The sequence below is a fragment of the Babylonia areolata genome, chromosome 13 (genome assembly GCF_041734735.1).
Source record: "Babylonia areolata isolate BAREFJ2019XMU chromosome 13, ASM4173473v1, whole genome shotgun sequence".
In the NCBI taxonomy this organism is placed as follows: domain Eukaryota; kingdom Metazoa; phylum Mollusca; class Gastropoda; order Neogastropoda; family Buccinidae; genus Babylonia; species Babylonia areolata.
The window spans coordinates 40,573,798-40,598,797 of NC_134888.1; the positions used below are offsets into that span (position 1 = coordinate 40,573,798).

The 25,000-nt window shown below is 46.2% G+C and overlaps 1 protein-coding gene across 1 annotated transcript in view; it reads left to right on the top strand.

The window, feature by feature from the left end:
- The window catches only part of LOC143288941 (uncharacterized), a 285,464-nt gene extending 263,608 nt beyond the window's left edge, over window positions 1-21,856 (top strand). Inside the window, exon 3 of the mRNA XM_076597624.1 lies at window positions 17,589-21,856. Coding sequence (XP_076453739.1) covers window positions 17,589-20,838 — 3,250 coding nt within the window. The 3' untranslated portion in view covers window positions 20,839-21,856. The remainder of the gene's footprint in view (window positions 1-17,588) is intronic.
- The last annotated feature ends 3,144 nt before the right edge of the window (window positions 21,857-25,000 follow it).

A 25,000-nucleotide genomic window follows, 5' to 3' on the forward strand; every position in this document is an offset into this window, starting at 1 on the left:
TCTCTCTTTCTTGCATCACACTTTGCTTGTTGGTTCATTCATGATTGGTTTTTCGCTCCGCTCTTCCCCATTAAAGAGACGAGTTTCGAAATATTCTGACCTAGTTCGTGGCAATTCGATCGGAGCAGAAAAGAAAAAAAATATATATAAAGGGCATTTCTTTCTGCAAATGTACGGAGGATAAGTATAAATCAAGACAAGGGGATTATATTGATCAAGATAAGGATTATGAAGTTAAGCATCTTCAGGAGAATGGCGGGCGATAATGATCCCAATTAGTCACTCGTAGACAAGGAGTTAGCAGGGGAGGGAGGGGGCGCTGAGGGGGGTCAGGCTGGGTGTGTGGGGGGGGAGGGTTATTTCATGTCGTTAAAAATAGTTGATGATGGTAAGGTTGAGAAATGATGCAGAGAAGGGAGAGGGGGTATGAGATGTGTGTTTGTGTGTGTTGGGTAAATATAAGGAGTGTGGGGTGAGGATGTGGTGTGTGTGTGTGTGTGTGTGTGTGTGGTTGAATAACAGAGCAACGGAGGGAAACAAGTACAGGTAAAAAACATCTCCTGTCGTTTTAAAGAAAAAGAAAAGAAAAAAGCTTCGTTGCGGATTTCTTATGAATCGCAACAAAAATTGAAAAGAGGGCTTTGAAGCTTTGAGAGGAAAAAACATTAGAGGGTCTGTTAATTAAAATCTCCGTAGATGGAGAGAGAGTCCTTTGTTTTACCTGTCATTACCTGATTTACGTGTTTACTTTCGCCTGGAAATACACAATTGCTTCAAATCCAGGAGTGATTTCATTTTAAGCAACTTCAGTCAATCCCCAGCGCCAATCGTATGCCTGTGTTTTTTTTTGGGGGGGGGTTGTTTTTTTTTACAATCCTGCCTTAAGCCAACGCCCAAACTTTCGACACAGAAAAGAGACTAGTCACACACGCCAAAAAATAATGATATATTTTTTTTTAAATTGCCAAGCAACAAGACAGGCCAAGGTTTCAGCGCTGAGCAGATTACGACCCTGTCTATTGAAACTGTAGACAAATGCAGCCGCGTGACCTCATACTGACTTCATTAAACATTGTGGACTGCTGTGGCTGGGACTGCGGTTATCTCCGCCTAGGTGTGGCTGTGTGTTTGGGATTAAGGGATGAACGGCTTGTGGGCGGAGATTAGATCAGGAGATACACACAAAAAGAAATAACTGAGACGTATCAGTTCGTATCAAGATAGCAGAATTTAATCAGTTCGTCAAGGGTTGGTCATGACCAAACGTCATCTAAATTACACTGCATAGTGAGCTTTCACTGTTTTTTTTACCATGATTCTAGTTGGTGACAGTGTGCAGTCACTGTTTTTACCATGATTCTGGTTGGTGACAGTGTGCAGTCACTGTTTTTACCATGATTCTAGTTGGTGACAGTGTGCAGTCACTGTTTTTACCATGATTCTGCTTGGTGACAGTGTGCAGTCACTGTTTTTTACCATGATTCTAGTTGGTGACAGTGTGCAGTCACTGTTTTTTACCATGATTCTAGTTGGTGACAGTGTGCAGTCACTGTTTTTACCATGATTCTAGTTGGTGACAGTGTGCAGTCACTGTTGTTGTTTTTTTACCATGATTCTGATTGGTGACAGTGTGCAGTCACTGTTTTTTACCATGATTCTAGTTGGTGACAGTGTGCAGTCACTGTTTTTTACCATGATTCTAGTTGGTGACAGTGTGCAGTCACTGTTTTTACCATGATTCTGGTTGGTGACAGTGTGCAGTCACTGTTTTTTACCATGATTCTAGTTGGTGACAGTGTGCAGTCACTGTTGTTGTTTTTTTACCATGATTCTAGTTGGTGACAGTGTGCAGTCACTGTTGTAACAGAACGCACTTTTCGCTTCTGATTTGTCTTGTTCAGTCCGTTGGAGTTATACTATTAATTTGGATAATTTGCAGCGCTTTTAGGGTGTGGTTGTACTTTTAATTATGATAATTTGCAGCGCTTTTAGGGTGTGTTTGTAATTTTAATTTGGACAATTTGCAGCGCTTTTAGGGTGTGTTTGTAATTTTAATTTGGACAATTTGCAGCGCTTTTAGGGCGTGGTTGTAATTTTAATTTGGACAATTTGCAGCGCTTTTAGGGCGTGGTTTTAATTTTAATTTGGATAATTTGCAGCACTTTTAGGGTGTGGTTTTAATTTTAATTTGTATAATTTACAGCGCTTTTAGGGCGTGGTTGTAATTTTAATTTGGACAATTTGCAGCGCTTTTAGGGTGTGGCTACAAATGACTGTATCACAATAAAACACAACGTCAAGGAATCAACTGCTATCACATGGTAAAAGAAAATAAAGAGAACAAATAAAACAGCTTACATAGACAGCTTTCGCATCCATCCTGTGTAAATGTTGTAAGTTTCAACTGACTTGTTTTGCCTTAAAAACAAGGAAAATCACAATCAGGCAGATACTGTCATATCAAATAGTGTTTGAACGTTCAGTCTGTGGAATATATCCTTTTCCAACGACACTTGCAGTGTAATCTCTTCACTGTTCATGTTTCTCGATTCATTATTTTCTAGCTGTCTTCATTGCAGGTTTATTATTTGTACCTCGGATGCTTCTTAGCTGGGTTGTATGCGTGTGAGGAAGGTCATGTTTTCATTCATTCTGTTCTAAAACCAGTTCCATAATGTCTGTAACACTGGAACTAAAGATGTTCACTGCGTTAGGGAATCAGACCGCTCGTGCTGACGTCATATGTCTAAGCACAACTTCCGTTGATCACCCACACTGGGGCCTCGGTGTGGACTTCGGACTGACCTTTGTGGCCTCCGTCATCGTCATCACCCCCCGCGGCCATTACTGAAACCATTCCAACTGGAAGATGTCTCGTTGGATGACACTTGCACGTGTTGTTATCCCGCGCTGCAGAACTCAGGACTGCATCTGCGTAAATCCGAGATTCAATTAAAGCTGGGGTTTGCTGCCTGTTCGCCTTTTCACTGGGAGTTTCAGAGACGGACCATGCTGCCGAGTCCATCTCTGTCGGAGTAGAAAGGTCGTGCATAATTGAAACAGTCTGATGGTCACGGCTCCTGAGAATAGTTGTTGTCTCTGGCAAACAAACGTTGCCTGTCGTCATGGTGTTATTGTGGCCAGAGAGAGAGACAGAGAGAGAGACAGAGAGAGAGAGAGAGGGTGGGAGGGTTACATTTGCCGTTCGAAAAAGACCTGTTTCCTATGCCGATCTGGGAACGTAATGAGACGACGCCTGGAGTGAGGGAGGGGTGGGAGAAATGGCGAACTACTGAAGAGGGTTTAGAGGATGTAGGGATGTACGTTGGTGATGTGAGCAATGCCAAGACTGAACTGATCAACTTTAGAACCTGACTGCTGACATTCCCATTGAAAATTCATGTTGAGGCAGAGAAACATTAGCGGCTTATCATCCATGTCATCAGGACTTGGTTAAGGAAAAAGATGAGAGAGAGAGAGGGGGGGGGGAGGGAGAGGAGAGAGAGAGAGAGAGAGAGAGCTGATTATCACCTTTACTCTGCCACCTTGTATTTAACGGAATTGCAGTTACGGTGCACAAACACAACCAGGATTTCGCTGTAGTTCTGTTTCCTGAACTCCTGTTCTCTTTTCAGTTCTCTTCATGTCTCTCTTTGTTTTCTTTAACTGAAAATTAGTTTCTATTTGTAGATTACGGAAGATGTTAAATGTAGGCGAAGGTGATTAGAAAGCAAAGGGTAGGTACGTTTGCATGTCTGTCACATTCCGTTATTTACTAATGATCTAATTCTGTTTGTTCACCAGTATCATCCCATCCGAATAAATTGATTTTGAACAATGAATGATTCGGATCAGATTCTTACTAGTCTGATCCTAGATTCTGTATTGAAGCAACTGAACACAGTATCTCAATACTTAGATGAAAGGGGTGAGTTTCAAATATAGTTTTGAGGTGATGACTAGATAGCTTGACATATTCATTTTTGATCGCAGAATAAAAAATCTGTTTGACGAAGAAGAGTGATGATATAATCTGTGGTTATATCAAATACACATGCAATGCATTCACCTGTTTGAGTGCGGGCACATCTAGTTACTATTTACTTGCTGAGATAGGACATACATGTAACGAACCACGCAATGCTCACAAAACCTTGTCGCTGGAAACGAGTTGTGTTTCACAATGAAGTGTCTTTGCTATAAAATTATATTTCGAGAAATACCTCCGTGAAATTTTCTTCATACACGTTGCAGACTGAGATCGGATCCTCTCTAAATCCATGAACGTGCAATTCATTAAAAGATACGCTTTCAGATACAGAAGAAAGATACGTTTTTCTTAAGTGTGACATATCAGTGAGGTAAAATTATGAATGAATCAGTATGTGGACTGCGGAAATGATTCCACTCTCGTCATTTTATCATTGGGTTCTAGGCACTGCTTTAACGTATGATCAAAAGTATCATAGTTGTGGATGCCTGCTTATTGTATCAGATTGAAAGTTCACAATCTTTGCATTTATTAGACTGCGATTATGCATTGCTGTTTCATTTACTGATATGAGGTACTTACTTTGTGTTTATTGTCTGGATGCTTATTCATAATCCTTCATAAATCACAGTGAGAATGCTCCCCCCCCCCCTCTCTCTCTCTCTCTCTCTCCTTAGGATGGCAACAAAGTTTGTACGAAATAGGCGCAAAATTACGAGGAAAAAATAACAACAAAGGTATGGGAGGGGGGTTTGGGGAGGCGGAGGGAGGTGGGGAGTTCTTTCTTTTTTCTTTTTTTTTTCTTTTTTTTTTTTTTTTTTTTAAATAATATATCACCCTTCTTCCCAGTTTCTACGGGAGAGAGCGACTCAACAAAAAATGCTTCCACGATCTTAGCAGAAACGCCGACCTGCAGTCTGAGTTGTAATTGGTTTTACAACGAACACATAGACAGGCTGCATTTCTCGGTCCTCATTTCCTATCAGTTAAACAGCTTTGCTGCAGTTTAGAAGTATAAAATATTCACATTAGTCGTGACAGTGATGGCGTTGAAAAGATGGGTGTTGGTGTGGAGAGAAGTGGTTTGCTGGATACTGTCTGGGCTGTGTGTTGGTGTGGAGAGAAGTGGTTTGCTGGATACTCTGTGTGCTGTGTGTTGGTGTGGAGAGAAGTGGTTTGCTGGATACTCTGTGTGCTGTGTGTTGGTGTGGAGAGAAGTGGTTTGCTGGATACTCTGTGTGTTGGTGTGGAGAGAAGTGGTTTGCTGGATACTCTGTGTGTTGGTGTGGAGAGAAGTGGTTTGCTGGATACTCTGTGTGGTGGTGTGGAGAGAAGTGGTTTGCTGGATACTCTGTGTGCTGTGTGTTGGTGTGGAGAGAAGTGGTTTGCTGGATACTCTGTGGGCTGTGTGTTGGTGTGGAGAGAAGTGGTTTGCTGGATACTCTGTGTGCTGTGTGTTGGTGTGGAGAGAAGTGGTTTGCTGGATACTGTCTGGGCTGTGTGTTGGTGTGGAGAGAAGTGGTTTGCTGGATACTGTCTGGGCTGTGTGTTGGTGTGGAGAGAAGTGGTTTGCTGGATACTCTGTGTGTTGGTGTGGAGAGAAGTGGTTTGCTGGATACTCTGTGTGCTGTGTGTTGGTGTGGAGAGAAGTGGTTTGCTGGATACTCTGTGTGTTGGTGTGGAGAGAAGTGGTTTGCTGGATACTGTCTGGGCTGTGTGTTGGTGTGGAGAGAAGTGGTTTGCTGGATACTCTGTGTGTTGGTGTGGAGAGAAGTGGTTTGCTGGATACTGTCTGGGCTGTGTGTTGGTGTGGAGAGAAGTGGTTTGCTGGATACTTTGTGTGTTGGTGTGGAGAGAAGTGGTTTGCTGGATACTGTCTGGGCTGTGTGTTGGTGTGGAGAGAAGTGGTTTGCTGGATACTTTGTGTGTTGGTGTGGAGAGAAGTGGTTTGCTGGATACTGTCTGGGCTGTGTGTTGGTGTGGAGAGAAGTGGTTTGCTGGATACTGTCTGGGCTGTGTGTTGGTGTGGAGAGAAGTGGTTTGCTGGATACTGTCTGGGCTGTGTGTTGGTGTGGAGAGAAGTGGTTTGCTGGATACTCTGTGTGCTGTGTGTTGGTGTGGAGAGAAGTGGTTTGCTGGATACTCTGTGGGCTGTGTGTTGGTGTGGAGAGAAGTGGTTTGCTGGATACTGTCTGGGCTGTGTGTTGGTGTGGAGAGAAGTGGTTTGCTGGATACTGTCTGGGCTGTGTGTTGGTGTGGAGAGAAGTGGTTTGCTGGATACTGTCTGGGCTGTGTGTTGGTGTGGAGAGAAGTGGTTTGCTGGATACTGTCTGGGCTGTGTGTTGGTGTGGAGAGAAGTGGTTTGCTGGATATTGTCTGGGCTGTGTTAACGTCAATGGACACTTTCAAGTTTGATTTGATCTAGTTTTTCTTCTTTCTTCCCGTCTTGATTGCAAGCACTTGACGAACGAAAGGACGCATTTCATGGGTAGAAAACCATCGGGGGCCAAAACCAGAAAGGCTATTATGAACTGTGTGATGTGGTGTTGGAAACTGGAAAGTTGAGAATCCCGGGTTCGTTTGCTGTTACATTTCTCAGGGTTTTTTGTTTTGTGTGTGTGTGTGTGTGATTAAACTCGTCTCGGCAAATCTCTCCTCTCCAAAGTTGTGACCCAGACAGTTCCTGAAATTCTGGCTGGAAGTTTTGGTAATCTGACCCTCCCAGGTAGCATTGAACAAGGGCTTTGTTTCTGATTTCAACGTCAGCCACCGCCACCCCCCCTTTTTGTGTGTTTGTGTGTGTGTGCGTGCGTGCGTGCGTGAGTGTGTGTGTGTGTGTGTGTGTGTGTGTGTGTGAGTGTGGTACACCGGTATGTCCTTGGCTTGTATTGAAGGGTGGTTGTCTGATTGTTTGTGTCTACCAAGCAGACTGAAGAAGGTCGAACCAAGTGTGGAGTTAGTCTCTTAGAGAGTGTCAACCCAGGGGCTTCGTTCGTTTGGGATGATGGAACAGGACTGCTGGGGATGGAGGATCAGCTGTGTCAGAATCACGAGGGGTGCTGAAAGGAAATGATGTATGATTCCCCATGTGTGTTTGAAGGGAAGGTTTAATGTTGTTGTATTTTTCCATTGATTCTTTCTCTTTCTGTCTGTGTCTGACTCTCTGTCTTTCTGTCTGTCTCTGTCTCTCTCTGTCTCTCTGTCTCTCTCTGTCTCTCTCTCTGTTTTTGTATTACTCCTATTGCACCCATTTAGAAACAGGCAGACAGCCTGTCTCAATAGAAACGTTTGGTCTTTTATTGTCTCTCTATTAGTCCCTCTCCACCCCCCACCCCCCTATCACTGGTCTTTTATTGTCTCTCTATTAGTCCCTCTCCACCCCCACCCCCCTATCACTGGTCTTTTATTGTCTCTCTGTTAGTCCCTCTCCACCCCCCACCCCCCTATCACTGGTCTTCTATTGTCTCTTTGTTAGTCCCTCTCCACCCCCCCACCCCCCTATCACTGGTCTTTTATTGTCTCTCTGTTAGTCCCTCTCCACCCCCACCCCCCACCCCCCTATCACTGGTCTTTTATTGTCTCTCTATTAGTCCCTCTCCACCCCCCACCCCCCTATCACTGGTCTTTTATTGTCTCTCTATTAGTCCCTCTCCACCCCCCACCCCCCTATCACTGGTCTTTTATTGTCTCTTTGTTAGTCCCTCTCCACCCCCCATCCCCCTATCACTGGTCTTTTATTGTCTCTCTATTAGTCCCTCTCCACCCCCCACCCCCCATCACTGGTCTTTTATTGTCTCTCTATTAGTCCCTCCACCCCCCACCCCCCTATCACTGGTCTTTTATTGTCTCTCTATTAGTCCCTCTCCACCCCCACCCCCCACCCCCCTATCACTGGTCTTTTATTGTCTCTCTGTTAGTCCCTCTCCACCCCCCACCCCCCCTATCACTGGTCTTTTATTGTCTCTCTGTTAGTCCCTCTCCACCCCCCACCCCCCTATCACTGGTCTTTTATTGTCTCTCTATTAGTCCCTCTCCACCCCCCACCCCCCACCCCCCTATCACTGGTCTTTTATTGTCTCTTTATTAGTCCCACTCCACCCCCCACCCCCCACCCCCCTATCACTGGTCTTTTATTGTCTCTCTATTAGTCCCTCTCCACCCCCACCCCCCTATCACTGGTCTTTTATTGTCTCTCTATTAGTCCCTCTCCACCCCCCACCCCCCTATCACTGGTCTTTTATTGTCTCTCTATTAGTCCCTCTCCACCCCCACCCCCCTATCACTGGTCTTTTATTGTCTCTCTATTAGTCCCTCTCCACCCCCACCCCCCTATCACTGGTCTTTTATTGTCTCTCTATTAGTCCCTCTCCACCCCCACCCCCTATCACTGGTCTTTTATTGTCTCTCTGTTAGTCCCTCTCCACCCCCACCCCCCTATCACTGGTCTTTTATTGTCTCTCTATTAGTCCCTATCCACCCCACCCCCACCCCCCTATTACTGGTCTTTTATTGTCTCTCTATTAGTCCCTCTCCACCCCCCACCCCCCACCCCCTTATCACTGGTCTTTTATTGTCTCTCTATTAGTCCCTCCACCCCCCACCCCCCTATCACTGGTCTTTTATTGTCTCTCTATTAGTCCCTCTCCACCCCCCACCTCCCACCCCCTTATCACTGGTCTTTTATTGTCTCTCTATTAGTCCCTCCACCCCCCACCCCCCTATCACTGGTCTTTTATTGTCTCTCTATTAGTCCCTCTCCACCCCCCACCCCCCACCCCCCTATCACTGGTCTTTTATTGTCTCTGTTAGTCCCTCTCCACCCCCACCCCCCTATCACTGGTCTTTTATTGTCTCTCTATTAGTCCCTCTCCACCCCCCACCCCCCACCCCCTTATCACTGGTCTTTTATTGTCTCTCTATTAGTCCCTCCACCCCCCACCCCCCTATCACTGGTCTTTTATTGTCTCTCTGTTAGTCCCTCTCCACCCCCACCCCCCTATCACTGGTCTTTTATTGTCTCTCTATTAGTCCCTCTCCACCCCCCACCCCCCACCCCCTTATCACTGGTCTTTTATTGTCTCTCTATTAGTCCCTCCACCCCCCACCCCCCCTATCACTGGTCTTTTATTGTCTCTTTATTAGTCCCTCTCCACCTCCCACCCCCCTATCACTGGTCTTTTCTTTCTCTCTCTCTTAGCCCCCTCTCTCCCCCCACCCCCCATCTCTCCCTTTGTCTCTCTTTGTCTCTGTCTTTCTGTCTGTCTGTCTCTCTCCTTCTCTCTCTGCGCACGCGAACCTGTGTGTGTGTGTGTGTGTGTGTGTGTGTGTGTGTGTGTGTGTGTGTGTTTAAGAGAATATGGGAGAGATGTAGAGAGCGAGACACAGACAGACAGACAGACAGACCGAGCATGGTCACGTGACGAAGTTGAACAATCTAATTTCAATAAGTACTCTGCACAACTGAATAACAATCAGTTCGTGAATACACGAGCCTAGTATTTTCACAATCAAATTGATATTCCGTGTGTGTGCTCCGAAGATCAAATATGTAAATTGAAATTCAGCGTGTGAAAAACTTCATGAATCTCTCTCTCTCTCTCTCTCTCTCTCTCTCTCTCTCTCTCTCTCTGTCTGTCTCTCTGTCTCTGTCTCTCTGTCTCTGTCTCTGTCTCTCTCTCTGTGTCTCTGTCTCTGTCTCTCTCTCTCTCTCTCTAGGAAATGAATTTAAATATCCCATATTCCACATGATCTGTACTCTGCGTGACTGTCTTGTCTGTTTATCACAGTACCATTTCACTTCCGTTAAGCCTACTGGAGATTCAGTTTGTACTTTCATTGGCTTAAAACACGCGCACGCGCGCACGCGTGTTTATGTGTGTATATGTGTGTCTGTCTGTGTCGTTGTGTGTCTGTTTGTTTGTGAGTGTGCGAGCGAACGCGTGTGTGTAGGTGTGCGTGTGCATTTATGTACGAATGGGGACGTGTGAGAGAAAGAAGAAATCAGAGAACTAGAAAGGGAGAAAGAACGAGAGAGAGAGAGACACACACACAGGACATAATTACGGACTGACAAACCCCCTTCGACCCTCCCCCCGCCCCCAACCCCGCCCCCTACACACACACACACACACACACACACCTTCCCTTACACCTCCCTAAATCGTCTCGCACAAAAATGCTTTGCTTGGAGTCTCTTTCCCCCCCTACCCCCTACCCCCCCTCTTTTTGTGTGTGTGTGTGCGTTTTGTTGTTGTTGTTTCTTTTTTTTGTGTGTGTTTTTTTTGTTTTGTTTTGTTTCGTCTCAAGTACTGTTCAACAAAAGGAAGTGAAGAATCTAGGGAATGCCCTAAAAAACAGTCCATACCATGAGAATCAGACCAGTACACAGACAGACGAATTAACCCGTTCCTTTCAACGTGCCACGTTCACCAAAGCCTTCCTCCACCACTGACATCAGCGTGTGTGTACAAGTGGCGGTGACAGACGCTGCACTGCAAGCAGTCAGAGGTAGAGACACACAAAGCCGGATGGAGCTGAAGGTACCTGGTGAACAGTTCTTCTGGGCGGCGAACCTCCAATGACTTCACAGAGGGGGTTCATTAAAGAAGTAGACGACGAAGACAACGACGAAGGAGAAGAAGAAGAAATATAGGGACAAGGGGCGAAGTCTTGGTCTCTCTCTCTCTCTCTCTCTCTCTCTCTCTCTCTGTATCTCCGTCTCCCTTTCTCTCTCTCCGTATCACTCTCTCCCCCTCTCTCTCCGTATGTCTCTCTCTGTCTCTCGCTCTCTCCCTGTGTCTCTGTCTCCCTCTCTGCCTCTCTCTCTGTCTCTCCCTCTCTCTGTGTCTCTCCCTCCCTCCCTGCCCCCTCTCTCTCTCCTTCCTTCCCCCCTCTCTCTGCCTCTCTCTGTGTCTGTCTGTCTGTCCGTCTGTCTGTCCGTCTGTCTGTCTGTCTCTCTCTCTCTCTCTCTATCTATCTCTCTCTCTCTCTCTCAATACTGGGCTTAATGGAAATCTTTCAGAGGCTCCCTGTTCAGCGATTTGTCTTTCTTTGTACCTTTAGTTCTTTTTAGTCATTTATTCTTATACGAAAGACATTATAGTTTTACATGACCCTAGTTACCCATTCTTTCATTCGACAAGTATACATTCGACAAGTAAACATTCACGAAGGCTTTGCGCATTTTCGCGTGCGTCTCTCGCAGTGCAATGTTCCTGAAGTCCCGTTTTAAAGACAATGGCGGGGAAAGCTAAAGACGCTTTTCGGGAGCCTTTGTTTCAGTTGTCAGCGCCTTATTTTAGTGTGAATTATACAGATACCTCTAAAAAAATAAAAATAAAATAAAATAAGGAAACATTCTGAAGGACTCAATAAGAATGACATCAAAATGTTATTCAGACCAGAGAAATATTGCAAGAGTTTGTCAGAATTTCTTTTTTTATGTAAGGAACAGACTGAAAAGTTTCACTGATGGCATTTGGATATAATATTTATGTTCATGATTTCAGTATTGCTACTTCGTCTTTCCCATCTGTGGCATTGGGTTGGCTGGCCGGTTATGATTGCGCTGTGTGTGTCAGTCGGTTGATTGATTAGCAAGTCATCGTGGAACTTAGTTGCCTGGTCGGCTTCGGTCGGTTGGTTGGTTGGTTGAGTTGGTCGTTGAGTTGGTTGGTTGGTTGGTTGGTTCGCTGCGTTGGTTTTTGTTCGTTTTTGATCATAGTCCGTTTACTTACTACTTTGTTTATTTGTTTGTTTGTTTTTTTGTTGTTGCTGTTTGCTTTGTTGTTGTTTTCCTTTTTCTTAAGTCAGGACTGTTTTCATCTTAATGGAGATGGAAAGAAGGGGATGGGGAGGGAGGTTTGGCTGACGAGGGCTTTGGATGGAGGGACGGGGTGTGGGGAGGGAGGTTGAGCTGACGGGGGTTTGGATGGAGGGACGGGGTGTGGGGAGGGAGGTTGGGCTGACGAGGGCTTTGGATGGAGGGACGGGGTGTGGGGAGGGAGGTTTGGCTGACGAGGGCTTTGGATGGAGGGACGGGGTGTGGGGAGGGAGGTTGAGCTGACGGGGGCTTTGGATGGAGGGACGGGGTGTGGGGAGGGAGGTTTGGCTGACGAGGGCTTTGGATGGAGGGACGGGGTGTGGGGAGGGAGGTTGAGCTGACGGGGGCTTTGGATGGAGGGACGGGGTGTGGGGAGGGAGGTTGGGCTGACGAGGGCTTTGGATGGAGGGACGGGGTGTGGGGAGGGAGGTTGGGCTGACGAGGGCTTTGGATGGAGGGACGGGGTGTGGGGAGGGAGGTTTGGCTGACGAGGGCTTTGGATGGAGGGACGGGGTGTGGGGAGGGAGGTTGAGCTGACGGGGGCTTTGGATGGAGGGACGGGGTGTGGGGAGGGAGGTTGGGCTGACGAGGGCTTTGGATGGAGGGACGGGGTGTGGGGAGGGAGGTTGAGCTGACGGGGGCTTTGGATGGAGGGACGGGGTGTGGGGAGGGAGGTTGAGCTGACGGGGGTTTGGATGGAGGGACGGGGTGTGGGGAGGGAGGTTGGGCTGACGGGGGTTTGGATGGAGGGACGGGGTGTGGGGAGGGAGGTTGGGCTGACGGGGGTTTGGATGGAGGGACGGGGTGTGGGGAGGGGATTGGGGGGTGGGGGTGGGGGGTGGAACTGTACTGAGGCTTAGAATAAATCACGACAGACAAAACCCTACAAGGGGTTAGGTGAGGATTAGGAGTGGAGCATCTTTTTTTTTTTTTTCCTTTTTTTTTTCTTTTTTTGGGGGGGGGGGGGGGGGGGGGGGGGGGGGGCGCTTGGAATGGAAGTGGCTGGTACTGAAGCCAATTACCTAGGCGTGGTTAAAAGAAGGGAGTAATAATTAATGGTTGAGAACAGCACTATGGTTGAAGAAAGAGGCTTGGTTGACGTACAGAAATAAGGAGTGTGTGTGTGTGTGTGTGTGTGTGTGTGTGTGTGCATGTGTGTGTGTGTGTGTGTGTGTGTACTGGGCAAGATGGGTTGAAATGGTTTTGGGGAAGCCCAGGGGCATTTGCCGAGAAAAGTTATTATAGTTAATTTGGACCAGAAGATGCACCAGAAAAGACGGAGAGACGTCCATGAATCTTCGTCTGCACGTGCACACATGCACGTTGTGCGGCCAGCGGACTTTACATAACGAAATGAAATAAGCATGCCCTCGCGCGCGCGCACACACACACACACACACACACACACACACACACACAATGCGCGCGCGCCCACACACACACACACACACACACACACACACGCGTAATAATAATAATAATATTTATATAGCGCTGAATCTTGTGCAGAGACAAATCAAAGCGCTTTCGCACCAGTCATTCACACGCATGCATAACTCTAAAACTGGAGAAACTGAAGACAAGGGAGAGGTAGGGCAGGGAGGCTATCATGGAAAGAGGTGGGTTTTAAGGCCAGACTTGAAAGAGCTGAGTGTGGAGACCTGACGAAGCGAAAGATGAAGTTCATTCCGATTGCAAGGTCCAGAGACAGAGAAAGAACGGCGGCCAACAGTCGAGTGTTTGAATCTGGGAATCTGATGCGCCGCAATTGACAGTAACAGGATTGACATGCCTGACTGATAAATGTTTGCATGGACAGTGTATTGTCAAGGACAACGCCGAGGTTTCTGACTGAACTGGGAAGAGGAATGGATGTACTGTCAAGTTTGATTGTGTCACACACACACACACACACACACACACACACACACGTGCGCGCGCGCACACTCACACACGTACACACATACACACACGCACTCGCGTTTGTTGATGTCTATCTAAAAAAAAAAAATGAATAAATAGATAGTCGTATATATATATAGATGTGTGTGTGTGCTTGTGTGTGCGAGTGTGTGTTTGTCTGGCGGTCTGTTTGTGTGTGCGTGTATGCGTTCACGATATGAAAAACAAATAAAACTGCACGCAGGAAAAAATACCCAAAAAAAATGGTTGGCGCTGTAGTGTAGCGACGCGCTCTCCCTGGGGAGAGCAACCCGAATTTCACACAGAGAAATCTGTTGTGACAAAAAGACATACAAATACAAATAGAAATACAACTCCCATAGGTCGTTGACTTACTTATTGACTGACGAACACGCCATCACATTCCTCGGACAGAGGGTTGTACTGTTGCGCGACAGGTAGCCATTAGAGTCTGCACCGTCAGAAGTGAGGAAAACGAGGAGGAGACGGATGACGTGAAGAAAAAAAGAAGAAAATCCATGAAAGGAAGAAGAGGTGGGGAAGGAAGGATACGAAAAAGAAGGAGGGATGAGACGGAGAAGGAGAAATACTAAGAGACGAAAAGAGAGGGGGGAGAGAGAGAAGGGGGAGAGCATGATAGAGAGAGGGGAAGAGAGAGAGAGTAGGAGAGAGAGAGAGAGAGAAGGGATGGTGAAAGAGAGAGAGAGAGAGAGAAGGTGGAATAGAGAGATAGAGAAGGGATTTAAAGAGAGAGAATGGAACACACAGAGAGAGAAGGGGGTGAAAGAGAGTGAGAGAGAGAGGTGAGCAGAGAGAGAGAGAGAGTGGAACAGAAAGAGAGAGAGTGGAGCAGAGAGAGAGAGTGGAACAGAAAGAGAGAGTGGAGCAGAGAGAGAGTGGAACAGAAAGAGAGAGTGGAGCACAGAGAGAGTGGAACAGAAAGAGAGAGAGTGGAGCACAGAGAGAGTGGAGCAGAGAGAGTGGAACAGAAAGAGAGAGTGGAGCACAGAGAGAGTGGAGCAGAGAGAGAGTGGAGCAGAAAGAGAGAGAGTGGAACAGAAAGAGAGTGGAGCAGAGAGAGTGGAGCACAGAGAGAGTGGAGCAGAGAGAGAGTGGAACAGAAAGAGAGAGAGTGGAGCAGAAAGAGAGAGAGTGGAACAGAAAGAGAGAGAGTGGAGCACAGAGAGAGTGGAGCAGAGAGAGAGTGGAACAGAAAGAGAGAGTGGAGCAGAGAGAGAGAGAGTGGAGCAGAAAGAGAGAGAGTGGAACAGAAAGAGAGAGAGTGGAGCAGAGAGAGAGTGGAGCAGAGAGAGAGTGGAGCAGAGAGAGAGAGTGGAGCAGAAAGAGAGAGAGTGGAGCAGAAAGAGAGAGAGTGGAACAGAAAGAGTGGAGCAGAGAGAGAGTGGAACAGAAAGAGAGAGTGGAACAGAAAGAGAGAGAGTGGAGCAGAGAGAGAGTGGAACAGAAAGAGAGGGTGGAGCAGAGAGAGAGAGAGTGGAGCAGAGAGAGTGGAGCAGAGAGAGAGAGAGTGGAGCAGAGAGAGAGAGTGGAGCACAGAGAGAGTGGAGCAGAAAGAGAGAGAGTGGAGCAGAGAGAGAGAGTGGAGCAGAGAGAGAGAGTGGAGCAGAGAGAGAGTGGAGCAGAAAGAGAGAGAGTGGAGCAGAGAGAGAGTGGAGCAGAGAGAGAGTGGAGCAGAAAGAGAGAGTGGAGCACAGAGAGAGTGGAGCAGAGAGAGAGAGTGGAGCACAGAGAGAGTGGAGCAGAGAGAGTGGAACAGAAAGAGAGAGAGTGGAGCAGAAAGAGAGAGAGTGGAGCAGAGAGAGAGTGGAGCAGAAAGAGAGAGAGTGGAGCAGAGAGAGAGTGGAGCAGAGAGAGAGAGTGGAACAGAAAGAGATAGAGTGGAGCACAGAGAGAGTGGAGCAGAAAGAGAGAGAGTGGAGCAGAGAGAGAGTGGAGCACAGAGAGAGTGGGGCACAGAGAGAGTGGAGCAGAGAGAGAGAGTGGAGCACAGAGAGAGTGGAGCAGAGAGAGTGGAACAGAAAGAGAGAGAGTGGAGCAGAAAGAGAGAGAGTGGAGCAGAGAGAGAGAGTGGAACAGAAAGAGAGAGAGTGGAGCAGAGAGAGTGGAACAGAAAGAGAGTGGAACAGAAAGAGAGAGAGTGGAGCAGAGAGAGAGAGTGGAACAGAAAGAGAGAGTGGAGCAGAGAGAGAGTGGAACAGAAAGAGAGAGAGTGGAGCAGAGAGAGAGTGGAACAGAAAGAGAGAGAGTGGAACAGAAAGAGAGAGAGTGGAGCAGAGACAGAGTGGAACAGAAAGAGAGGGTGGAGCAGAGAGAGAGAGAGTGGAGCAGAGAGAGTGGAGCAGAAAGAGAGAGAGTGGAACAGAAAGAGAGAGTGGAGCAGAGAGAGAGTGGAACAGAAAGAGAGAGAGTGGAGCAGAGACAGAGTGGAACAGAAAGAGAGGGTGGAGCAGAGAGAGAGAGAGTGGAGCAGAGAGAGTGGAGCAGAGAGAGAGAGTGGAGCAGAAAGAGAGAGAGTGGAGCAGAGAGAGTGGAGCACAGAGAGAGTGGAGCACTGAGAGAGTGGAGCAGAAAGAGAGAGTGGAGCAGAGAGAGAGTGGAGCAGAGAGAGAGTGGAGCAGAAAGAGAGAGTGGAGCACAGAGAGAGTGGAGCACAGAGAGAGTGGAGCACAGAGAGAGAGTGGAGCACAGAGAGAGTGGAGCAGAGAGAGTGGAACAGAAAGAGAGAGAGTGGAGCAGAAAGAGAGAGAGAGTGGAGCAGAGAGAGAGTGGAGCAGAGAGAGAGAGTGGAACAGAAAGAGAGAGAGTGGAGCACAGAGAGAGTGGAACAGAAAGAGAGAGAGTGGAGCAGAGAGAGAGTGGAGCAGAGAGAGAGTGGAGCACAGAGAGAGTGGAGCAGAGAGAGAGAGTGGAGCACAGAGAGAGTGGAGCAGAGAGAGTGGAACAGAAAGAGAGAGAGTGGAGCAGAAAGAGAGAGAGTGGAGCAGAGAGAGAGTGGAGCAGAGAGAGAGTGGAACAGAAAGAGAGAGAGTGGAGCACAGAGAGAGTGGAGCAGAGAGAGTGGAACAGAAAGAGAGAGTGGAGCACAGAGAGAGTGGAGCACAGAGAGAGTGGAGCAGAGAGAGTGGAGCAGAAAGAGAGAGAGTGGAGCAGAAAGAGAGAGAGTGGAGCAGAGAGAGAGAGTGGAACAGAAAGAGAGAGTGGAGCAGAAAGACAGAGAGTGGAGCACAGAGAGAGTGGATCACAGAGAGAGAGTGGAACAAAGAGAGAGAGAGAGAGAGAGTGTGTGTGTAGCAGAGAGAGAGTGGAACAGAAAGACAGAGAGAGTGGAGCAGAGAGAGAGAGAGAGAAGGGGGTGAAAGAGAGAGAGAGAGAGAGTGGAACAGAGAGAGAGAGTGGAACAGAGAGAGAGACAGAGTGGAACAAAGAGGGGGGGGGGAGAGAGAGAGTGAGAGCACTGTATAAAGATAGACTGAAGTAGATACAAAACGGAAAAAAAGATATCTAGGAAATAAGAGGGGACAGAAAGGCAGACAGAAACAGAGACAGAGAGATACGCGCGCGTGTTGGGACGTAATTTTGAGATAATGGTAAGTCTGTGTACAAAGAATATTCGTTAATGTAAGAGAGAGAGAGAGAGAGAGATAAACACTCATAAATATATGTGCTCATTAATAGTATGCATTTGAGAACTTCTGTAAGGGTCAAAGGCCTAAAAAAAAAAAAGTAAAAAAAAAAAAAGTAATGATATCAAAAAACAAAAACGAAAAAAAGGGCGACTTTTGACGCTGATGTTGACCCTTACAATGTTGTTCTGTGTGTGTGTGTCCTCAGGCCGATCCAGACCCTCCCGGCCCATGGCCCCAGTCCCTGGCTGGCCCCTCCCTCGCGCTTTTTCTGGGGAGCCCCCTACAACTGGCTCTCCTCCAACGCCGACGACGCCGATCACCGCAGCAACCAAGTCGCCGCCATCCGACGCTCCCAAGACATCGACGACGACGAAGACGATGATGGCGGCGCCAACTACGTGGCAGATTTCGACGACCTCGAAGACGAGCCTTACAACAAGAGGTCCTCCGCAGCCTTCCGGAGCTTCTTCGACGTCTCGGGGGATGAGGCAGACCCTGACGAGTACGTTCATGTGGGCAAGCGGCAGCTGGACCACGTGGGGATGGGGCTGATCAAACGGCCTCTAGACATGGTGGGGTCCAGGCTGGTCCGGAGAGGCATCGACAGGATCGGAGCTGGCTTGATCAAGCGGTCCATCGACCATGTCGGGCCGGGACTCGTCAAGCGACCGCTGGACTACGTAGGGGCCGGCCTGGTCAAACGGCCCATCGATCACATCGGCGCTGGACTCGTCAAAAAGCCTTTCGATCAGATCGGCGCAGGGCTGGTTAAACGACCGATTGATCACATCGGAGCAGGACTGGTGAAAAGGCCATTCGACCGAATCGGCGCAGGACTGGTTAAACGACCCTTTGATCAAATTGGCGCAGGACTGGTTAAACGACCCTTTGATCAAATTGGCTCAGGACTGGTTAAACGACCCTTTGATCAAATTGGCGCTGGACTGGTTAAACGACCCTTTGATCAAATTGGCGCAGGACTGGTTAAACGGCCCTTTGATCAAATTGGCGCAGGACTTGTCAAAAAGCCTTTTGATCAAATTGGCACAGGACTGGTTAAACGACCCTTTGATCAAATTGGCGCAGGACTTGTAAAAAAGCCATTTGATCAAATTGGCGCAGGACTGGTTAAACGACCTTTTGATCGAATTGGCGCAGGACTTGTGAAACGACCTTTTGATCAAATTGGCGCCGGACTGGTTAAACGACCCTTTGATCAAATTGGTGCAGGACTTGTAAAAAAGCCTTTTGATCGAATTGGCGCAGGACTGGTTAAACGACCCTTTGATCAAATTGGCGCAGGACTGGTTAAACGACCCTTTGATCAAATTGGCGCAGGACTCGTAAAAAAGCCCTTTGATCAAATTGGCGCAGGACTGGTGAAACGACCTTTTGATCGAATTGGCGCAGGACTGGTGAAACGACCTTTTGATCGAATTGGCGCAGGACTTGTCAAAAAGCCATTCGACCGAGTTGGCGCAGGACTAGTCAAAAAACCGTTTGATCAAATTGGCGCCGGACTCGTGAAACGACCCATTGATCACATCGGCGCAGGTCTTGTAAAAAAGCCATTTGACCAAATTGGTGCAGGACTGGTGAAAAAACCCTTTGACCAAATTGGTGCAGGACTGGTGAAAAAGTCCTTCGACCGAATCGGCGCAGGACTAGTGAAAAAATCTTTCGACCAAATCGGCGCAGGACTCGTGAAAAAGCCTTTTGATCAAATCAGCGCAGGACTGGTGAAGAAGCCTTTTGACCAAATTGGTGCAGGACTGGTGAAAAAGCCTTTTGACCAAATCAGCGCAGGACTGGTGAAAAAGCCTTTTGACCAAATTGGCGCAGGACTCGTGAAAAAGCCTTTTGATCAAATCGGCGCAGGTTTAGTGAAAAAGCCCTTCGATCGAATTGGTGCAGGACTTGTGAAAAAGCCTTTCGACCAGATTGGCGCAGGACTAGTGAAAAAGCCCTTTGATCAAATAGGTGCAGGATTGGTGAAAAAGCCTTTTGATCAAATTGGGGCAGGGCTGGTGAAAAAGCCTTTTGACCGAATCGGTGCCGGTCTGGTAAAGCGTCCTTTTGATCAGATTGGTGCAGGACTAGTGAAACGTCCCATAGATCAGATTGGAGCAGGACTGGTAAAGAAGCCTTTCGACCAAATTGGCGCAGGACTGGTGAAAAAACCCTTTGACCAAATCGGTGCTGGACTGGTGAAAAAGCCTTTCGACCAAATTGGCGCAGGACTGGTGAAAAAGCCTTTTGACCAAATTGGGGCAGGGCTGGTGAAAAAGCCTTTTGACCAAATTGGGGCAGGGCTGGTGAAAAAGCCTTTTGACCAAATTGGGGCAGGGCTGGTGAAAAAGCCTTTCGACCAAATTGGCGCAGGACTGGTGAAAAAGCCTTTTGACCAAATCGGTGCTGGACTGGTGAAAAAGCCTTTTGACCAAATTGGGGCAGGGCTGGTGAAAAAACCATTCGACCAAATTGGGGCAGGACTGGTTAAAAAGCCTTTTGACCAAATCGGTGCTGGACTGGTAAAAAAGCCTTTCGACCAAATTGGGGCAGGACTGGTTAAAAAGCCTTTTGACCAAATCGGTGCTGGACTAGTGAAAAAGCCTTTCGACCAAATTGGCGCAGGGTTGGTGAAAAAGCCTTTCGACCAAATTGGCGCAGGGTTGGTAAAAAAGCCCTTTGACCCAATCGGTGCTGGGCTGATCAAGCGCGAAGACTACGAAGAAGCGATGGACATGATCAGACAGGGCCTCCATACGCTGGAAAAGGACGACCTCGCCAAGAAGTCCCTGGACAGCATAGGCATGGGCCTGATCAAGAAAGGGCTCGAGTCGGGCAACAGCGACGTGGGGCTGATCAAGCGAGGTCTGGACAGGCTGGGTTCCGGGTTGATCAAACGGGGTCTGGACGTCGTAGGGATGGGGCTTATCAAGAAAGGCATCGAGCAGATTGGGGCGGGACTGACCCAGAAAGACCCCGAGGACAAACGCTTGGACACCATCGGGATGGGGCTGATCAAAAGGGGACTGGACCACTTGGGGTCCGGACTGGTCAAGCGGGGCCTGGACACGGTCGGGGTTGGACTCATCAAGAGGGGGTTAGATCGGCTGGGGGCGGGGCTCATCAAAAAGAAAAGCATCGACCACGTCGGAGCCGGTCTGATCAAGAAGAAGAAAAAGGACATGGACATCGACCTGGACAAAAAGCAGCTGGATTACCTGGGCAGCGGGCTGATCAAGAAAGACGAGGACGAGAAACCCGAGGACGTCGTCAGCGTGCTGGATGAAGAGAGGCTGGGCTCGGCCAAGAGAGGGCTGGACTATGTCGGGTCCGGGCTCATCAAGAAGGACAGCAACAGCAAGGAAGGCGAGGAGAACAAACGTGCGTTGGATTACATCGGAGCTGGGCTCATAAAGAGAGATCCCGAGACGCCGGATTCCGTGTAGGAAGAGAAGAGGAGGACCCTGGGCGATACATTGTTCATAGGCTTTATGCACATACACTCTTTCCCTGCAACGTCCACAAGGAATTTGAAAAAGCAGCAGCAGCGTTATGTACAAAAAACATTAACTGGTAACTAACACGTGGATCTTCATCGTTTTTTCCTTTGTCTGCTTGATCCAAGGCACACCAACATCACTGTCTTTTGTGTTTCTGTCGCTATATCAAAGTTTACTATGTTGCTTTTGTTTCATTCACTACTAATTTACTGTATTTTTATTTTGTGCATTTTCAGAAAGAAAAAAAAAACAAAGATGGGATTTCTTCTGTTATCGTACTGTATTAATTTGTGGAAATGTGATTTCTCATCGATAACAAAACCGACAGTTCCACGAAAGTTTTCCGACACTCCTGTGATCACATTATTTCCTGTATTTCAACCCCTGTATAGTGTTGAGAAGAAAGAAAAATACACCTCGTGTTGCATGCGCACTTAAACACAAGACTACATACCAAAAATTACCCGTGTATAAAGAACGTCTAAAAATCCCTTAGTTACATCTGGTTTGACATTTTCAAATGTTCTTGTAACATACCGCTAAATGATGTCATCTGTTTATTGTGATTTAACATATTCGTTGTTCCGAATTTTTGGGGTTTTTTTTTATCTTTACATTTGTTCTTTATGGTTCTAAATCCCGAAGTGTTACTCAGTTCAAAGAAAAATAATTATGACATGTGAACATTCCATGAACGTAGTTTCTGTTCACCAAGACCAACTATATTGATCTAAAATAACAGAAATTTGCAGATTTCCACATTGAATATTTTCAACAAAAAAACCCAACTTAGTTATTATGGCACAGCATTGATTTGTACCCACAAACACTTGATTCCAGTTTTTGTACAAGGAGCACTGTCGTTAGAGAATCCGACTGGAGTACTTTCTGACTGATTCTTAAACAATGTTTATGGTAGCGAAGATCATTAAAATGCAACTTGATATTATTCTAAATCCCAACAGCGTATGTGCGTAAGTTGTTTGCGTCGTTTTGAATGCTTGTTTATTCCATTGGTATTTATATTTCAAGCCATACATACATTCATACATACATACATACATATATATATATATAGTGTGTGTGTGGGGGGGGGGGGCGGGGGGGTTCCTTTACTCCTACAAATATTACATGCGGAATTTGGTCTGCTGTTTCATGCAAAAGACCCAGCGCCCACCCCTGAGTTAAAATCGACTGGATACGGAAAAAAGCAAAAGAGAACTCTAATACGTTTCGTAAATTAGAAAACTTTCGTTGCCACGCGATTATTCCATCGATAAAAAAACATATTGACCCAGTTATTCTTACGGATCAAACCCGTCTGCAATAAGAAGAGCAGTCATTGTGCGTTTTCCTAGCAGCAATACTACCTTTACCACCGAAAGCGTACTGTCCACTCAGCTCGCTGCAGTCCTGTTTGCTTTGGACTGAGCGCTTTTGGGGGATTGTTTCAAAATGGTGCATGTCTTGTCTTTTTTTTTGTTGTTGTCTTTTTTTGTCTTTTTTTTTTTTTACAAAGTCTTGTTTGATGAACTTACCGGTCTCCGCGACATTGCTAATTTGCTTTTGTATGCGTTATCTGGTGAATAAGTATTTGTATTTGTATTTCATTTTATCAACAGATTTCTCTGTGTGAAATTCGGGCTGCTCTCCCCAGGGAGAGCGCGTCGCTACACTACAGCGCCACCCATTACTCTACTTAACATTTTTTTTTTCTTATATCCAGTATTCGGTTTGTTTTATTATGCGTCGATCTTATGGGGTTTTTTTTGTGGGTTTTTTTTTTTTTTCTGTGTGTGTGTGTGTGTGTGTGTGTGTGTGTGTGTGTGTGTGTGTGTGTGTGTGTGTGTGTGTGTGTGTTTTCCCCCAAAAAAACTCCGTCGCTGCAGCGTTGCGAGACATACCAGACTTGATTTTGAGTTTTGGAGTCTGTTGTGTTTATTTCTGTCATCGTCATCAATTTCAACGTTATTAGTTGTATTATCATTATTACTATTATTATCATCATCATCGTTATTATTATTATTATTATTATTATTATCATTATCATCATCATTATTATCATTATTGTTATTTTGTTGTTATTCTTATTAATTTTTAAAAAGTAATATTGGCAATAGTCGCGCGAACACTGATAAATACTTTTATTATTATCATTATTATTTTTTTTAATGGAGGGTTTTTTTCTTTTCTTTTTTTAATCGCTTGCTATGCTGAATATGCGTCTCTGTTCCAGAATAGTTTAGGGATGATAAACTTGTCCCTCGAACCGAAAACACACACAAACACACACACGCGCGCGCGCGCTCACGCACGCACGCACGCACGCACGCACGCACGCACACACACACACACACACACACACACACACACACACACACACACACACACACACACACACACAAAATCAGTTCTAACAAGAGAAAGAAGAAGATGGTGATAGAGTGGCGAAATGGCAGAATTCTGTGATGGTGGAATCGTGGTGATAAGCCGCATTAGTCCGTTGTGCATTAATCCATTGTTCGCTCAAGAAACCGACTGGATTATGGCACAAAAAACAGACCACATTTCTAGCGTTCGTCACACGCCATGTTATTTTCTGTGGTTCATTAATAATTGTTCACTGTTTAAAGAACATAAAATGAAGATGCTTCGTAAATTATTTCCCTGATATTCTGAAAAGCGGGAACACTTTCAGAGTCACATTACCACTACTATAACTACTTCCGGTGGTTGCTACTACTACTACTACTACTGCTGCTGCTGCTGCTACTTCAGTACTGCTCCTAGTACTACTATTTCTGGTCCTAATACTACTCCACTCACAGTATTGACAGGTATACGTTGAAAGCATTGTTTTGAAATCGTTGCAACTTTTGTTATCATTAATTGGTTTGTCATTCAGTTGTTTTTTTTCCACATAAATGAATAAGCAAATCGATAATGATTCCAATTTACGCAAATCAGACGAATACGGAGTAAACGAATGTTGTTGTTGTTGTTTTGTAGTTCTTTTTTTAGACAGTAATTGTAAGAGAAGGATCCGATCTGACCAAACTAAATGGGATTACCGAAAGGAACACACGAGCATCCTAACATTAAGAACTGAAAGAGATACACACAAATAACAACATAATAATAATGGTAATGATAAAATAATAATGATTTTGATGATTATGATGAAAAAATAAATGAGTGAATAAATGAATGAATAAATAAACGAATGAATGAACAAACAAATATATCGCGACAAGGACCTAAACTCTGAACTACGTCTTTCTTTTATTAAAGTACGTGTGTGTGTGTGTGTGTGTGTGTGTGTGTGTGTGTGTGTGTGTGTGTGTGTGTGTGTGTGTGTGTGAGTGATACAGAGAGAGAGAATATTAATTCACGCTAGGCCATCGCCCTCGTCTAATCTCACTTAGATGAAGAGTGGACGCATGCGGGTACATGTGAAAGGTACAGTGTGTCTGTCAGTGTGTCCTGTCTGTTTGCCTGTCTGCCTTTCTACAGGAGTGAGAACACGCTTCAAAAAGAAACCAGCAACTGAACAGCATCACTTTCCCTCTCCACATGCCTGAAAGCAAAGAACAAAATTATGCAACATTTTCCCGTGAATTAGGATTGTTTTCCCCCAATGTAAATCAGCTGACCCCTTTAGTGTCCAGCATCACTCCAGAAAGTAAAAAAGAGTGTTGGTTCAAATCACTTTATGTTATAATCTTATGTTGCTTTGTCAGACCTAGATACTTTATTGACTCAAGTCAGTTCTAACTCTTTGGGAGGGTGGTGGAGAATCGTTCTTTGTACTTATTTCGTACTTTTCATATTTTGTCTGTGATTAGAATTTCCATTTTACGCTTTCCGTGTGTATCCATTTCGTGAACAGTGTTCCCGTAATCTTTCTCTGTAATCTCTTACCTTACCCTTCCTGTACATGCACGCTTCTATTTTTCCCCGATATTAATGTTGATTTTTGTTTCTTTTCTTTGTTACCATAACTCTTGAACTGTACAACGAATCTCTCTCTCTCTCTCTCTCTCTCTCTCTCTCTCTCTCTCTCTCTCTGTCTACCTATCTATGTATCTATATACATTATCTGTCTAGC